This window comes from Macaca fascicularis, chromosome 3 (genome assembly GCF_037993035.2).
Source record: "Macaca fascicularis isolate 582-1 chromosome 3, T2T-MFA8v1.1".
NCBI lineage: Eukaryota > Metazoa > Chordata > Mammalia > Primates > Cercopithecidae > Macaca > Macaca fascicularis.
Window position 1 is genome coordinate 2,070,345 of NC_088377.1, and position 17,449 is coordinate 2,087,793.

General features: G+C 55.1%; 1 protein-coding gene across 38 annotated transcripts in view; it reads right to left on the reverse strand.

Moving 5' to 3' along the window:
• Positions 1–17,449, reverse strand: part of SLX9 (SLX9 ribosome biogenesis factor) — a 52,963-nt gene that overhangs the window by 6,633 nt on the left and 28,881 nt on the right. For 16 of the 38 annotated variants that reach the window (XR_012431911.1, XR_012431910.1, XR_012431906.1 and 13 more), the window contains exons 3-4: positions 12,418–12,486; positions 5,629–5,776 (exon numbers count right to left, since the gene is read on the reverse strand). Coding sequence is in view for 24 of the 38 variants with exons in the window: in XM_074033901.1 (XP_073890002.1) it covers positions 5,629–5,776; positions 12,418–12,486 (217 nt within the window). In the remaining 14 variants the exon portion in view is untranslated. Of the gene's footprint in view, positions 1–5,628; positions 5,777–6,715; positions 6,826–10,235; positions 10,433–12,417; positions 12,487–13,296; positions 13,565–15,136; positions 15,249–15,819; positions 15,920–16,540; positions 16,732–17,449 lie in introns of those variants that run through there. The other 22 variants (XR_012431899.1, XR_012431898.1, XM_045389408.3 and 19 more) reach the window with 6 other exon arrangements.

Genomic DNA, 17,449 nt, shown 5'->3' on the forward strand with positions numbered 1-17,449 from the left:
AGTCCTCTCTCTAGAAAGCACATGCTATTCTACAGTGGGGAGCTGCACCTGCCCTCCTGATGACTGAACTTGGGGACAGGGACACAGACCCCCCATAGATTCTGCCCTGCCTGCATCTATGGGGAGGGGGTACCAGCGAGCGCTGCGGTCCCCCATGGACAGGTGGAGGAACTGAGGTTTCCTGAGTGCTGCTGGTTATTCCCTTTAGTTCTGGGATCTCCAAACCACCAAGCTGGGCCCTGACTCAGGGCGCAGGCGGGCCAGGACACTCTCATCTCTGACGTCTACCCCAGGCAGGCTCTGGCTCCCTGCGGAAATTCTCACCCTCAGGTAACCGCGGGAATCTCTGGGAGCTCACTTGCACTCCCTGTGGTCAGCTGGCCAAGGCAGCTGCCCACCTGGCTGAACGTTCAGATGGGACAGCGACCTGGGCCTTGAAAGGAAGAGAAAACCTTCAGGGCCACACCAGGTGCCTTCCCAGACCTGCCGTCCACACAGTGAGGTGGGACCCAGAGGACGGCGGGAAGGTGGAGCCGCGGAGTCCTCAGGCCAGGAGACTTGATCTTTTATTCATGGATCTCTTAAAATATGAATGACAGACATTTTGTGTCTGCCCAAAATAGCCCTCAGCGCCCGCTTTCTTTTAACCCTGGCTCTGTGCTGACTTGGGGAAGGACTCAGTCCCCATCCCTTCCTGCTCACACCGGCAGATGACAGCCCCTCGCGTCTCCCGTCCCCTCCGCCCGCTCAAAGCCACAGCTCCATTCATCCCAGGGGCTCTGCCAGGGCCGATGACATCTCCCCACAGCCTCTCCTGGGCCAGCCTTGCCCCGACGCGGAAGCTCTGCCCCTCTGGCCGGCTGACCCCCTCCCTGAGTCCACCCCTGAGCAGCAGCTCCCTCAGCGACTGCCCAGAGCTGTCCTGGGTCCCCACCCTTGCAGAAGCCATCAGCGTGGGGCCCCCTCCTCTAGGTGCACCCCTGGTGCCAGGACAGAGCCCTCAGTGGGGGCAGCCACGTGCTGGTGTCAGGAGACCTGAGCTCAGGCCCAGGGCAGCCTTCCTGGTTGGGGAAACCTTGGGCCCCGGAGCTGCACCCTCACTTTAAGAGATGAAATAGCAGTGGGGGCAGGACCAATGCCTCCCAAGGTCGCAAAGCAGAGGAGCTGCACCCAGGGTGGCTGCAGTGCCCACAGGGCCAGGCGCAGCACCTCCTTCTCCCCACTGCAGGGACCGCCCCCCATCCACACGTCCCACACGCTATCCTCCCAGGCGGGACGCACAGCCTCCCAGTGGGGTTTCCCGAGTTCAGGGTCCTGGGAACAGAGTGCTGGGCAGTCACTGTCACGGGCCAAGGTGACCCGTAGGGCAGCACCGGCAGTGACGCGACTCTGAGAGGCCTAACAGCAGGAAGCCGTGGAGGAATTCCAGCCTAGCTCTGCCCAGTGTGGACCCTCGCCAGTCCCCACAGCACTCCCTCCAGGCAGGAGCAGCGACATCACCACCATCCCCCTCCCGACAATCGCCCACAAAGCGCACACAGGAGGCCGAGGTCCAGAGCTTGGGGGGTCACCGGGGTCAAGTGTCACTCGATGCCTGCTTCCCAGCCAGGAGCGACGTGATCCCCAAACACGGGCCCTGCCCTGGCCTCTGAGATTCCAGCTCTGCACCCCGCACCCCAGGAGCATGAGGCCCTCAGGGCAGGGTGCCAGGACGGGATTGAGAGGACTGAGGGTAGGGAGGGGCTGCGGGGCAAGGACCCAATGCTTGGGTTCCACAAGGACGGCTCTGCCAGCCCAAGCCAGATATTCTCCCCGCTAGGTGGGAAGGGGAGAAGTGGGAGACAGGGCTCCAGGCTGCGAAGGAAGGGCTGTCCACCCTCCAGCCTCCCAGGCCACTGGTGCTCGCCTGCTGACCCCTCAAGCCCAGAGCACATCAGAGTCCATGAGTGGTGGTCAGTGGGGCAGAGATCTGCCTGCTGGGACCTAGGTGCAGTTCCCAGAGACATGGCCCACCGCCCAGGCACGCCGCGCCCCAGAACCCAGGGTCTCACACCTCCTGCAATACCAGGGTCAGAGCTCCCTAGAGAAACAGCAGGACTGGCAGGAGATGTCCAAGACGCACCTGGCGTACCTGCTGGTGCTGGGCAGTGGGAAAGAGCTAAAAACACAATCCCCACCTCAATGGGGCTAAAGGGAGCCGGAGGCAACTGCAAGAACTCCCAGCGGCCAACGCTGGAACAGTTTCAGCACCGAAATCAATAGTGCTGGATGACAACCCCGAGTGTAAACTAAACATCCATCTGTCCAGACCAACACCAAGGCATGACCGATACATATTCGGGGAGGACAGACAAAGCTCCTTTCCCAGCAGAATTCCAAGCAATCTTTGTCACTGCTCTGTCTTCCAGGAGGTGGAGCACAACCCCCACTCCAAGCCCGGGCTGCAGAGTGACTTCCTTCCAGAGAGGACAGCATGGAGGGGGGGCCTCAACCCACCAGGGGTCAGCTCAGCCTCACAGTGGTCAGTCACGGTGACAGGGTGTGCCCGATACAGTGGAGTGACAGTGGGCCTCCACCTCTGGGGGCTTCGTCCCCACACTCAGTCCCTTCCTGTACCATGAGAAAAACATCAGACAGCTCCCAGCTGAGGGACAGCTTCCTCAGAACAGTCAAGGTCACCAAACTAAGAGGAGTCTGAGAAACTCACAGCCAAGAGGGGCCTAGGAGCCGTGACGTCTGTCACCTGGGATCCTGGACAGATCCTGAGGCAGAAAGGGGTCGTTAGGGAAAAATGAAGGAAACCTAAGGTATGGGCTTTAGTTAACTATTAATTACTTACAGCTCACTGTTTCTCTTTTGATACTGGTTCCTTACGTGACAAACACACCACACTCACGTCACAGGAAAAGCACGCGGGGATGCCGGAGCTCCACGGAGCTCTCGGTACCATCCTTGCCATTTTCTTTTCTTTTTTTTTTTTTTTGAGACGGAGTCTCACGCTGTTGCCCAGGCTGGAGTGCAGTGGCGCGATCTCGGCTCACTGCAAGCTCCGCCTCCCGGGTTCCCGCCATTCTCCTGCCTCAGCCTCCTGAGTAGCTGGGACTACAGGCGCCCGCCACCGCGCCCGGCTAATTTTTTTTTTTTGTATTTTTAGTAGAGATGGGGTTTCACTGTGGTCTCGATCTCCTGACCTTGTGATCCGCCCGCCTCGGCCTCCCAAACGAGTCTAAAGCCTGTCTAAAACAGGGCCCATTCCATGAGCTCCACCAGGGTCAGGAGGCACTGCTTCCTGAGCCGCATCTGAGGAGGGACAGGGACTTCCGGCGACAGGAGGCTCTCAGGGCTGAGAGCAGCCCCGCACAGAGCCGCAGACAGCCCTGAGGCAGGGGCACATCCTCCTCGGCCTGGGGGCTGGGTGTTTACACAGCTCTCTCCCTTCTGCGAGCCCCAAGCACATTTTTCAGATGAGAAAACTGAAAACAGGGAAACGATACTTGACCAGGGTCACATTTTTGTCCAAGAACCAGGAATGTTCGGTCGTCACATCTCCACTTCGGGCGGCCGCTCCTAGTCTGGACCCAGTGCTCCACCGTGGGATGCCAGCTGGAGCTGCCTGGGCCTGCAGCGCGTGACCTACCACCCCCGGGCCTGGGCAGCTGGGCCATGAAAGGATGGACCCCAGGTTTGACATTGCACACAGCCCCTGCTTCCTTCTCAGATGGAAAGTTAGTAGGAGAAAGAAAATTATTTTTAAAAAGGCAAAATAAGACCAGGTGCGGGGGCTCACGCCTGTAATCCCAGCACTTTGGGAGGCTGAGGCAGGCAGATCATAAGGTCAAGAGATCGAGACCATCCTGGCTAACACGGTGAAACCCCATCTCTACTAAAAACACAAAAAATTAGCCGGGCACGGTGGCGGGCGCCTGTAGTCCCAGCTACTTGGGAGGCTGAGGCGGGAGAATGGCGTGAACCTGGGAGGCGGAGCTTGCAGTGAGCTGAGATCGAGCCACTGCACTCCAGCCTGGGCAAAAGAGCAAGACTCTGTCAAAAGAAAAAAAGAAAAGAAAGGAAAAGAAAGGAAAAGAAAAGGAAAGGAAAGGAAAAGGAAAGAAGGAAAGGAGGAAAGGAAGAAAGGAAGAAAGGAAGAAAGGAAGAAAGAAAAAGAAAAAGAAAAAGAAAAAGAAAAAGAAAAGAAAAGAAAGAAAGAAAAGGCAAAATTAGAGATGCACAAATGAATGAGGAAGGCCCGGAAGCTGAGACAGAACAGAGCAGCCCGGCCTCTTTCCAGCCAGCTCTGAAAGCTGGGCTGTGACTACACAGCTCCTGCCTGAGCCCGAAGCCTCAGCACCCACACCTGGGCGGTGCCTCCCACCCCCTGGGGAAGGGCGGAGGCTGCTCTCCTTTCGCCGGCATGTCACCCAGGCACAAAGAGCCGGAAAGAAAAGCTGCCGGGAGAGAGGCGCCACAGGCAGCAGCTTATCGGCAGGCTGCATCCCCTGCAAGGTGACAGCGAGGGTCACGCAGCCGCCGCCCTCCTGGTTGAGCTGTCCTGGGTCGCACACACCACAGCAGGCTGGCAGGGCCACATCCACATTGCCAGGGCACAAGGAACCTGCCACTGGCAAATGGCTCACTGGGTGACAGGGTTCTGGAGGGAGCATCTCAGTGCGTCAGGAGGGCTCATGCTGGGGACCAACCAGGCCTTGCCCAGGGCAGGAGGGCGGAGGGGCCTCACTGAGGCCCAGGCCTGCTGGCTCGGCCGTTCACGCACTAAGGGTCCAGAATCCACCACCCCAGCTCTCAGCAGGGGGCAGGGGAGGGGCACTGTGACGCCAGCAGCCAAGGGTGGGGCAGGGGCCTGCCTCTTCCCTGAAGAACAAACCACATCCAGACCGGAGGTGAGGCTGGGCAGCATGTGCCTCCCACACAAGTAGGTACAGCTCGGGAGAGCAGCCGCACTCACACCAGGCCCCGGCCCTCCTGGGGAGGATGCACGAGGCAGCTCCCACCCCAAGGGGACAAGCTCCAGGGATGTGTGTCCCAGGGGCCTGCATGTGTGGGTCCCACACCCTCAACACGCCTGACAGCAGGCCTGAGCCATCCCCACGGGCCACCCTCTGTGGGACGGAGTAAGGGGCAGGGTAGGGTGTGCAGCATTAGGCGGGCGTCAGGGAAAGGTCCACTCCAGAGGGGAGACGGGAGCCCCCGTTAGAGGCACGGGAAGAGCATGGTAGGTGCTCAGGCGCCTCGGCTGAGCACAGCGGGGTTTCTGCAGGACGGAGGCTGTGGCAGAACAGGGAGCTGCGGGGACCCCCAGTGGGGCCTGGCAGGAGCTGTGGCCAGTGTGGGGGGAGGGGCACTCGAGGGAGCTCGGCATCAGCAGAGTCACCAGGCTCCTCCCAAGGGTGGGCCTGGGTGCCCCCGAAACATCCCCCACAGCCCCCGCCAGCCTCACGAACTCACGCCCTGGGAACGGGGTACCTGCGTGGAGCACCAGCTGAAGCCCCAGCTCCTGGCCTCTGCAGGGTCAGGAGCCACCGTGGCCCACAGGTCCGGCTCATATCCCTCCACCTTTGGACCCGGGTCAGCCCCACAGCTCAGACAAGGCCACCCCTCCCAGACACTCACCTGTGGGCTTGGCGTCGGCTGCTAGCCTTGAGCCCCAGCAGCTCGGGCAGGGCGTCCCTGAGCGGGTGCAGGTCCCCCACCACCACCGTGGCCCTCCGCCTCCGCTCCTCCCTGTGCTTCTGCTCAGCCAGTTTTATGGCTTCGATTTCTAAGGAAGGAGAAACGACGTTAGAGGCAAGCAAGAGGCGGAGGGAGGAGCCCAGGCCCAGAGCCCCTGGCCCACGAGAGACCTGGCGGGGTGCCCAGCCCTGCTGCCTCTCTCCTTCCCGCTGTCGCCCCCATTCCGCCCCGGGAACCTGCAGGGTGGGCAGGCTTGAGTTATTTTTTTTCCCCTTAATGACAGAGCTGTGCTTTTTAATCGCAGGGCTGACAATGAGGTGGAGCTGCAGCCACTGAGGATTTCTCCTGCAAAGGGATGCTGGCAGCCGAGGCCGGAGCACGCATGGGGGAGTGCACACAGCTACCGAGCAGAGGGGAAAATGAGGAAAGGGGTCCTCAACTTAAGATGGCAAGTCACAGCCTGGGAGGCTCAGCTTTGTTCCCAGGAGGAAGAGGGCTCCTCAGAGGGAAGAGGAGGAGCCCCAGGACAGACCTGAGGGCTTGGGGCCATGGGGGGTGGCAGGCAGGGCTGAGGCCTCCACACTACAGAAGGGATTTGGGCAGGGTCTGGAGAGAAGGGGCATGGCCTTGGGATTTGATTAATTTAAAAATTTATTTATTTCAAAATTGCTAAGAGAACACATGCTCGGACATGCTGCTCGCTGCACGTGGCTCCTGGAGGCTGTGGAGTGCGGACAAAGCCTGCTCTCTTCAGGGCAACCCAGTGGGACAGGCCTGCAGCTCAAACACTGCCAGCTCGTGACACAGGCCCGGGCATGGCAGCACCTGTGCCCCCCGGGAGGAGTGCCCAGGTTTCCAGAGGTGCCAAGAGCCAGCTCCTCTCCAATCCCGCTGTCTGGGACGGCGGTGCCCCCTCTCAGCCCCCAGGGCAGGTGACTCACGGAGCAAGGACTGAAGGGCCCACCCTGACCAACCCAAAGTCAGGGATGCCACCCTGCCCTGGGTCCCTGTAGCAGGGAGTGTTTACCTGGCTCCAAATCGCTGACAAGAACCTGGGACAAAGACCGCCCTTCCTCTGGGCCCTCAGCCCCCAGTGCAGCTTGAGAGCTTGGAAGGTGTACACCAGCTCTCCACAGCCTCGGGAATCATAAACATAAAGTAAGAATCCAGCACTTCTCAATCCTGCCGGGACTGTGGCAGACACGTTACACGGCACCTCATCCAAAAGAGCCAGGGCACCCTGGAAACCTGGGGTAGGGAGGGGCGGGCCAGGCCAGGTGGCTCCTTCACAGGCTGCAGACCCAGGCCAGGGAAAGCAAAGCAGATGCGTGTGGCTCCCGTGAGGACAGACACAAAGGCCTGCACCTCTGCAAGTCAAAGCCAGAAGCCTTTCAAAAGAATGATACTTGTGCCCAAGCAGGGTGAGCCTCAGGCATGCAAGGATGGTTCTCCCGGGAAATGCCTCAGGGTGACCCTCCACAGTGGCCACTCAAGAGGCAAGAAAGCCTATGGTCACCACCACCAGTGTCCAGAGGATTCTGCACAATTCACTGCCCACGAATGAGAAAAATTACAAAACCACAAACGGAAGGAAGCTCCTTGACAGAGATGAGCTGCTAGAAACCCACAGTGAGTATCGCATTTCAGGGCAAAACATTAGACACTCAATGATAAATCAGAGCAAGGAAAGGACGACCACAATATCGACAGTCCCACCTGGCCCACTCCATTCTGAGAGGGGAGGGAGGTAGCGAGGCAGTGGCGGGCGGGACCCACGCCCTGGGAACACTCAGCACTGCTCTCATCTGCGGCACCTGGGGGAGGGGAGGCCCCACACAAACACCAGCTTCCATGCAGCCAGGAGAACCCACGGGAGAGTGCAGTTCTTCTCTGTCAGCTACTCCAGAAAAATCTGATGCTGCCTCAATTAAAATTTCAACAGGATTTTTAGTCAAAACTGTGCAGCTAATTCTAAATTTTATTTTTTAAAAACAATTAAATGCATAAGAATAGTAAAGACATTTTTTAAAAAGAACAAGCAATAAGAAAGTAGGACTATCGGATATTAAAGCAAATGATGCCGCCTAGGAGGACAACCAAGGGTTGGGAAAGTCAACTGGGACATGTGTGTGATTCCAACTACCCACCCTCCCGCCCACGGGACGTGGGGAGCCACTGCCTGCGGCATGGTTGGGGCACAGGCTGTGTGGTGAAGCATGGAGGCACTACCCGGGCACCGGGCAGGTGTGTGGACAAGACAAAACAAGGGACACAGAGTGACTAGGGGAGGCCTCCAGGAATGGGAAGGCCCTGCAAGGCGGAGGAACAGCAAGGATAGTTTGTGAGCTTGTCCTCACAAAGACAACGGGGGGTGACACGTGCAGATCTACAGCAAAAATTTCAACATATGTTGGGGAAAAAAAAGCAAACTGAATGAAAAAATCCACACATAGAGAAACTCTGCATTTCTAAAGATCCTAAGGAATCTACCAAATGACTACCAGACCTAATCATGATATTAGTAAATTCATAGGATACAAGATCAATATTTTAAAAAAACAATTGTGTTTTAATATACTAGCAGACAGCTGACAAAAAACTGCATTTATGATAGCATAAAAAACTATAAAAATACTTAGCAATAAGCTTATTACAAGATGTAAGACCTCGACACTGCAACTATGTAACACTGATGATGAAAATTAAACAGAGAGATACCCGCGTTCACGAACCTGAAGATCTGCTTTGCTAAGATGGTAATTCTGAACTGATCTATACATTCAATGAAATCCCAATCACAGCCCCACTAGGTTTTTGTTGTTTTTAAAGAAATAGACAAGCTAATAATAATTTATGTGGAAATGCCAAGGACCTAGAATATCCAAAGCAACCTTAAGACAGACAAACCAACAGAAAGGACTTGTGTTATCTGACTTCCAGACTAACGCTAAAGCTCTAGTAATCAAGACAGCCTGGTATTTGCTAAGGTGCAACAAACAGATCAGTGGAACAGAAACAGCCCAGAAGCAGATCCACACTCAGGAGACTTCCTGATTTTTCAAAAAGGCACCAAAACAATCCAATAAGGAAAAAAAGTATTTATAACAAATGGTGCTGGAACAACTGAATATCCACATTAGGGGAGACAAAGGAGCTTAACCACTAACATCACACAGACAAACAATTCAACATAGAAAAAAAAAAAAAAACTCTAAATATGAAAGTTCAAAGTATAAAGTTTTAAAAGAGGAATAATATCTTCATGGCTTGGGATTAGCCAAAGTTTTCTCAAACAGGACACACATACACATACATACACACACACAGTAACTAATATAAATTAAACTTCTCAAAATTAAACCCCCGTTTATTAAAAAAAGAAAGTTCTCACGCCTGTAATCCCAGCACTTAGGGAGGCTGAGGTGGGCAGATCACGAGGTCAAGAGATCGAGACCATCCTGGCTAACACGGTGAAACCCCATCTCTACTAAAAATACAAAAAAAAAAGCCAGGTGTGGTGGTGTGGGCCTGTGGTCCCAGCTACTCAGGAGACTGAGGCAGGAGAATCTCTTGAACATGGGAGGCAGAGGTTGCAGTGAGCTGAGATCGCACCACTGCACTCCAGCCTGGGCAACAGAGCACGACTCTGTCTTAAAAAAAAAAAAAAAAAAAGTTAAGAAAATGAACAGGCAAGTCAGAGTCTGGGAGAAAACATCTGTAAAACACATATCCAACCAAAGACTGGACTCTAGCACAAAGAATTCTTAGAGCTCAATAATAAAAAGGCAAAAAGCCTCATGAAAAATGAATTTCACTGACGCTGAAACACAAACGGGCAGGGAGTACATGAAAATGCTCTTTTGGTGGCAATGAAAACGAGCACCACCGTGAGACACCATTTCACGGTCACCAGACGGCCAAGGCTGAGGAGACAGCGCGCCACGCACCACCGTGAGACACCATTTCACGGTCACCAGACGGCCAAGGCTGAGGAGACGGTGCGCCACGCACCACCGTGAGACACCATTTCACAGTCACCAGACGGCCAAGGCTGAGGAGACGGAGTGCCACGTGTTGGCAAAGCTGCAGGGCACGGACTCTCACAGGCTTCTGGTGGGAGCGTGAACGTACAACCGCTCTAGAAAAGCGTCTGGCAGCTGCTTATAAAACTAAACATACACCTACCCTATGACCCAGCATTCCATTCCTCAGCATTTACCCAAGAGAAACGAAAACATGTCCACAAAAAGACTTGTGAAGAATGTTCAGAGCAGCCTTATTCATAGTAGCTAAAAATGGAAAAAAGCCCAGGTGCCCATCAGTAGGAAAGTGAATAACCAATGGTGTATTCACACAATGAAATACTTCTCAGCAATCAAAAGGCATGGACTGCTGCTACACGCAGCCTGGATGGCTTTCAAAACTATCACGCTGAGCAAAAGCAGCCAGACCCAGAAAGAGTGCATCCTACATGATTCCACTTATATGAAGTCTAAGGCAAGAGAAACTCAACTGTGGACGAGAAAGGACGACACAGTGGTTATTACCTCTGGGGCAGGCGGAAGAGGTAACTGACTGGGAGGGCGCGGGACTGCCAGGGAATGGTGGTGACGGACCGTAACATGAACGGGATTTCAGCTGCACAGGTGTCTACAACATTTGTCAGAAATCACTGAATGGCACACTTAAGATCTGCATCTCATTTTATGTAAATACAATCTTCAAAAGAAAAAGAAAAAAAAGCACCATAAATTCTAGCAGAATTATTTGGGGTGGAGTGTACTGATGTCTGCAATTTACTTTGAAACGCATTTTAAAAAACCCATGTTGGTACATGGACAGAAATTGCTAGATGAACAGTTATGTAATAAAGATTGTAAAATCTGTATGGTGGGTACAGGGTATTCACTATAAAATTCTTCCCACTTTCCTAAATAAAATTTTTCATAATAAAATACAAAGTAAAAGTAACTCGGGAAATGTAGCTAAGGCTGTATTTAAAGACAACTTACAGCCTTTCATTCCTGAACAAAACATATACAAACAGATGAGCAGAGCAACTGAAACCCAAAAAAAGCTAGAATGGGAGAATGATCAAAATAAAAACAAGTAATTTTGAAGACAAAAGAGTAGAACTGACCATTAAACATTAATTATTAAACGGAAGAGACATAACTTCTTAATCAGAAATGAAAGGGGGATACAAATAAAGAACGATAAATAGAATATTTAATAAGAAAGCAACTAACACATAAAGACTGAGCTCTGACTAAATTTGATTATTAATATTACTTACAGACAGGGACCCACTCTGCCGCCCAGGCTGGAGTGCACTAGTGCAATTATGGCTCCCTGCAGCCTCAAACTCCTGGGCTCACGCGATCCTCCCACCTCAGCCTCCTAAATCACTAGGACTAGAGGCTCAGAGGCACGCACCACCTAATCTGCCTAATTTTTACATTTTCTGTAGAGACAAGGTCTCGCCATGTTGCCCAGGCTAGTCTGAAACTCCTCGGCGTAGGTGATCCTTCCACCTCAACCTCCCAAGGTGCTGGGATTACAGGCATAAGGCACCATCCCCAGACAAATTTGATCATTTCGTGAGTGGCCAAAATTGACTCAAGTCGTGAAAAAAGAAAAAAAAGGACCAAGAGCCGTGGAATAAAATTTACACATCATCAAAGAATTATGGCCTAGAAAATCAGGGTCCAAATGGCCACAGTCCAGGAGTCCATCCAAATCCACTTTCACAGCTATGCTAGGAACTGTGAAAAAGAAAATGGAAGAATGAATCATTTCCCTAAGAAATATCCAAAAAGGGACAGAAATCATAAAACTAATAATCACGAAATAAACCGACAAAGTTTTCTAGGTCCTACCTCTGAAAAACATAACCTCCAAAGAAAAAATAAAGCAGATCATACACTAACGTATAAGAACATAAAAAAGAAAATATTTCAAATTAATTTCACAAAGTCAGCAGAATCACACACAAAAAAATAACCAAAAAATACAAAATAATTTTGACGAGAAACAATCTTAGAACAACAATGGCAAATATCCAGCATCATGAAAAATAAGGAGATATTCAAAACAACCTGAGTGGGAAGTGTGGCTTTCAGCCCTCAGAGACATGCGGCTGCGAGCACGTGGCAAGGCTGACCTCCTACGTGGAGCCTCAGAAAAGAGGGAGCCACAGGCCTGAAAGGGTCTGGGGACCCCAGGAGCCCCGCCCACACCCACATCGCTATGCGCAGACACTGGTTTTCACCGCGGGCAAGGCCTGAAAGGATTTCACACACCACCACAGGCACTTCTGAACCATAAAGACTCCACAAGCACAGGTTACTTCCATAACAAAAAATTTCACAGTGGGGAACAAAAATAGGTAATTTTTACAAACAAGGAGCCAAGAGCAGCAGCTTCCCAAGGCCGTCCTCCAAAGGGAGGCAGCCCAGCTCTGCAGGTACCCACAGGGATGGGGTGGCAGTGCCACCCGTAACAGGCCAGACCCATTTGGCTGTGCTACCCAGTCTCCATGGCACCCTCTCTGTGCCTCCACTGTCCTTTGACCCCCACAGCTGCCTCTAAAGGGTCTTGGGAGATCCCCTTGGGCACCCTGGAGGGAGTGTGGCTGGTGTAGGCCAGACGGTGCGGCTGTGGGAACAGGAGGGCCCACGGGATGGGACCTGGGCCGGCAGCTGCCTTGAGATGCAGGCATGGACTTACTCTGCAACCATTGCTCACGCCTTAGCTTCATTTTCTCCTTCTTGGGCAAAATGGTCTTGGCCTCTGCACCTGAGGAAAGAGAACATGGGAGTGAGAAAATGTGTCCAGGTGGCACCCCCATGACCTGAGAATGGGCTGGGGAAGGTTCTGACGGTGGAGCCACCGCAGTCACTGCAACTGGTCTGGCCTGTGCCAGCCTCTCAGGCTCCAGAGCTCTGGGCAGCACCAGGGGCACCTGCAGCCTCAACCCGGCCTTGGGAGGCTCTCTCAGCAGCGGCCCCCCGCAGCGATGGCCTGGCCACTTACTCCTGACCTGCCCCGGAAAGCAGGTGTCCCAACACGGAGGCCTCCTCCCCACCCATGCCCCGAATGACTGTCAGGGCAGGCCACAGCAAAGCCATGCAGGAACACCCAACGGCTCATGAAGGGGGCCACGAACAGGGCAGAGGCCCCTACGGGGACATCCCCAAGATCCTGCACGGTCACGTGAGGCCCAGCGATGTACCTGCTCCCTGCCCCCTGCCAGGCCCGATGACGTGCTCAGTGGACCAGAGGCTCCATCCCTGGACCCCACAAAGCGGCCCTCTCAGGGAGCCCCCAAAAGTGAACTCCACAGGTGCCCCTGTGCTTGGTCCACACGGAGCTCAGGCACCTGCCCGGCAGGTGGGGAAAGGAGCCTCATTTGCTCGGGGAACGGGGCAGGGGCGGGACGAGCCTGCAGGGCCATGCAGGTGGGGACAGCTGGAGAGGGCTCTGGCCGCTGTGTCTCTGACTCTAGTCTGCTCTAAAATAGAGGGGACTCAAGGGCATCCCCGTTTCCTCGGCCAGAACTGATTTCCAGGACGGTTCAGTCTCCGCCGCATTCTCCCCAGAACACACCTCCCAATTTCTCTTCTAATGCATGCAGACCTTCCCGGCTTGTCCAACAAATCCGCCACGCAACAAATCCGCCACGCAACAAATCCGCCACGCAACAAATCCGCCACGCAACAAATCCGCCACGCAACAAATCCACCATGTCGAAGGAAAAACAAAGCAGAAGCAAGCCCTGCCTGGAGAAAGGCAGTCACTGCGCTCAGCATTTCAGACTTCACTTTGGGAGCTGGTGTGAAACCTCCAAGGCCCAGGGCTCCTTCCTGCAGGATCTGATCCCCTCCCACAGCTTCCCGGTGTGCCTGGGCTGACCTACTTTCCTCCACTGCATCCCCGACCTCTCGCTCCCGACCACAAAGGGGAGGGGCTGATTCTGCAGCTTTTCTGTAGTTCTGAAATTGTTTCAAAAGAAAAATGAATCTAAGACCAGTGGAAACTGACCCGGACAGTGACCTGTGTTGTGTCGGAATGAAGAAAACGAGGCCCGGGCGCAGGCCAGGTCGGGAACGCAGCACAGTGACCCTTCCCGGCTCTGGCCCCAGGGAGCTCCCCAGCCCCATTGCCATGGCACCACGAAAACAGGAACCAAACACGCTACTCCTGCAGGAGGAGAGGGCCTGGAATGCTGCAGCCAGAGCAGAGGCTGCCTGGAACTGCTGGCGGCGGCCCCACGACCCCCAGCTCCCCCTGCTTTCTGGGCCCAAGGCGCCCTCACTGAAGTGCCCTGGCACAGGTTCATGCCTCCTCCCCTTCCAGCCTCTGGACGGGCTGACGGGTGTTCACGAGCTACGGAGGGGGCTCGCCCTGTGAGTCCCGCTTCTCTCTCCTCCGTGGGCCCAGGGCCACAAGGACAGGGCAGGTGGGTGCACCCCCACCTGTGAAGGGGACAGTGTGAAGTCAGCTCGAGCTGCTCCGATTTCTAAATTTACCCACGACAAGGCCAGCACACCACAGCTCCCACAGGTCGGCAGAAGCACAGGAGTGTCCTGTGGGTACAGCAGAAATGCCAGCTCGGAGGAGGGCCGGGCTGGGAGTGCAGATGCTGGGCCTCAAGCAAGGGTGTCTGGAGCCACCGCTGTCCTGGGCCTTGCCCCCAAACCCAGATCCCAGCAGCGCCAGCAGTACAGTCCCAGTGGCTATGCGGAGGGGAAGGTCACCAAATACGTCTGATTAGTGACAAAATGACAGCAGCAGGGGCCACCCCTGAGGCACGTCATCCCAGCCTGAGCTTCTCACATGGGGCCTAGCAGTCTGAGCGGGCACCAGGAATACCAAGGCAGAGCTGACGGTAAAATGCGACTTCACAGAAGCAACCGGCCAGCCGAGCTGAGGCCGCAGAACGGTGCACCCTTGGAAGGGCTGTGACCTCGGCTTCCCGCTCTGGGCAGAGAGGCTTCTTCCTCCGCGCCCTGTGCCGTCTGCTTCACACACTAGGCCGCCTGCTGCACGGGCGGCCCAGACACTGCCACTCCTTCTGGCCCGCTCAGTCCCTGACTCAAACGCGTCAGGGAAGATGGGCAAGTCCCCATTAAACTGAAACTCAAAGAACCCCAGCCAGTGGCTGAGGCAAGGCTAGAGGAGGTGCTCAAACCCTCATTCCCCCCAAAGCCGAGACGGGATCCCCCCAAGACAGAGCCCAGGCCTCCTTGTGGGGAAATATGCTGCAGGTGCCACCCACTCCCCCTCACACTCGGCAGAACCCTCTGGGGCCACCCGTTGCTACTGGCAGTGAACAAGCCCAAAGGGTGACAGACAAGGCCTCAGGGCACGGGGTGGCTCCTGCGATCTGGGTCCTGGGGCCACCCAGTGGTACCCAGGGTGCTCCTGGCTGCCATAGCGCCTGTACCTGAGCTGGACTGCAAGGCAGATGGATGGTGGAGATGAAGAGGAGGAGGATGAGAAGCCATGCCCTCGCCTGAGTCTTCAGGAGCCCAGGATGCAGCTGCCACGGAGCCGACCTGCAAAGAGGCGCCCGGCTCACACGCAGCGTGCGGGGACGGACCGTGCGGGACAGCCCCTCCAGTCCAGTGGGAGGCACTCTGAGGAGGACTCGAGGGCCATTCGAGGAACAGCCTCTCTAACCCTTGACTCTGGAAGATCCCGCCTGGGCCCTGCCCTTGGGGAGTGACTAGAAACCAGCCCTGAGCTGACTCGCCACGGAGCCCTGGGGGTGGCTTTGGTCCCCGAGCGCTGGCCAGCCCAGCAGAAATCTGCAGCATGAGCTGAATGGCTCCGCAGAGAGAGAGGGATGGGCACGCACTCAGGCACAGGCTGCCTAAAAACCATGACAAGAAAAGGGAAGGTGAGGTGCTGCCATGCAGGAGCCAGGACACGTGCTCTGGAAGTGCAATTCTGGGGACCCCGGGCCAGCCAGCCGCCCCGCCAGACCACGCCTTCTCAGCTGCCACGGTGCTGCCTGCGCTCTCTCATCTGAAAAAGGGGTCCCGGGAACAGATGCAGTAAACCAGGCACAGGGGAGGATGCCACATGTGGCAGCCACACAGCAAGCCTGTGCTGCAGGCAGCTCACCTGGTTCCCAGCCCTCACCAGGTCAGCAGACACAGAACCAGGCTCACCAGAGTTGGGCTGTAGGGTGACGCGGTTCACGGAGCACGTGTTCTGACGGACCCTAAGGAAAATCAGCATGAGACTGGCTTTTCCGTGCACGACATCAACAAGCCATGGTTCTCACCCCACAAAGATCTGTATGAGGCTCAGGCACAGAACACAAGACGCGATGCTGCTGGCACGTGCTGCTTCATCTCGGGCTCGGGTGCCGGGAGATGCTGTGGCCTACAGAGCCGCTCAGATGCTGCCACCACCACCCAGGTCACAAGATGAAGCAGCACGTGCCAGCAGCATCTCATGGTGCTGAGGTTCTCCTCACCACGGCTTCTGGGTGAATGCAAGCTGAAATGCATTGCGGGACAGGCCGTTTGGAGAAAAATGAAGTGGGAATCATCCGTCTCACTCTAGACACAAAAATAAAGTCCTGATGGACTAAATACATTAAAAAGGCACTACAAAAGCACTGCAGAGAACACAAAGGGGCCACAAAACACACAGAAAACACAGAATTTGCTACAGAGAAACTTTAAACCTCCGCAGAGAAAAAAATAACATGAACAAATTCAAAAGAACTACCAATGAGGGGGAGATGTGTGCAGTTAACAAAAGAGATTGCTTCCTTCCTACACAGCTTTCTCAAACCAATAAACAGCCGAAAAGAAAAACAGGAAAAGGCACATACAGACAGCTCACAGCAATGAAGGCTGAATGCAGCCTTGCGGACGAAGAGCCGCACGTTCCACGAGGCAGGCACCGCCGGCTGGGTCCGCGTCGCAGACACCTCGTCCGTATCCTCCACAGGTACTGGCTGCAGGTGGAGGCCGACTTGGGTTCTGCTCCCGGCGGTGCCTGCAGTAGGCAGCCTGGCAACCCCTGTCAAGTGTCAGATGTTCATCAAGCTGGATCAGCAACTCCACCGCTGCGGTCTGATCTACAAATGTCTTTACTCACATTCACAAGGACGGCCCACACTCCCTACAGAGCTGGGTACACCGGACAACAAAACCTCAGCAGCCGTGACGTGAGGCTGCCCCAGAACACAGCCCAGGGAAGCAGCAGGGGCAGACACACACCCACTTGTAAAAACATAGGGGGCTGGGAGCAGCAGCGTGTGCCTGTGGTCCCAGCTGCTCCGGAGGCCGAAGTGGTGGGGAGGACTGCCTGAGCCCAGGAGGTCAAACCTGTAGTGAGCCCAGATTGCACCACAGAGCAAGACACTGACCCCCGCCTCTGAAAAGAAAAAAAAAAAAAAGGAGAGGAGCAGATAGACCAAGACGTCTGCAGCGGGGAGGCTGTCACTCAATGGTAGTGTGCATTGAGTTTTTCACAATATCTATCATTCGCCACTTTGCACAACTTCACGAAGAGGCGGTGCTGCCGGAATACGCTGGAGAAAGCACAGCTTTCCCTGGGAGCACTGGTGGGCAAGCATCCAAGGGGGTGCATGCACCCAGCACCGCGGCAGCGGGGAGAAGCGGCAGGAGCACAGGGGACCGGGAGTGGGGCAGTGGGAGGGCCGGGTTCCCCTGCCTCTCTGTTTTCCAGCTTTCTTCCTTTTTTTTTTTGAGACGAAGTCTCACTCTGTCACCCA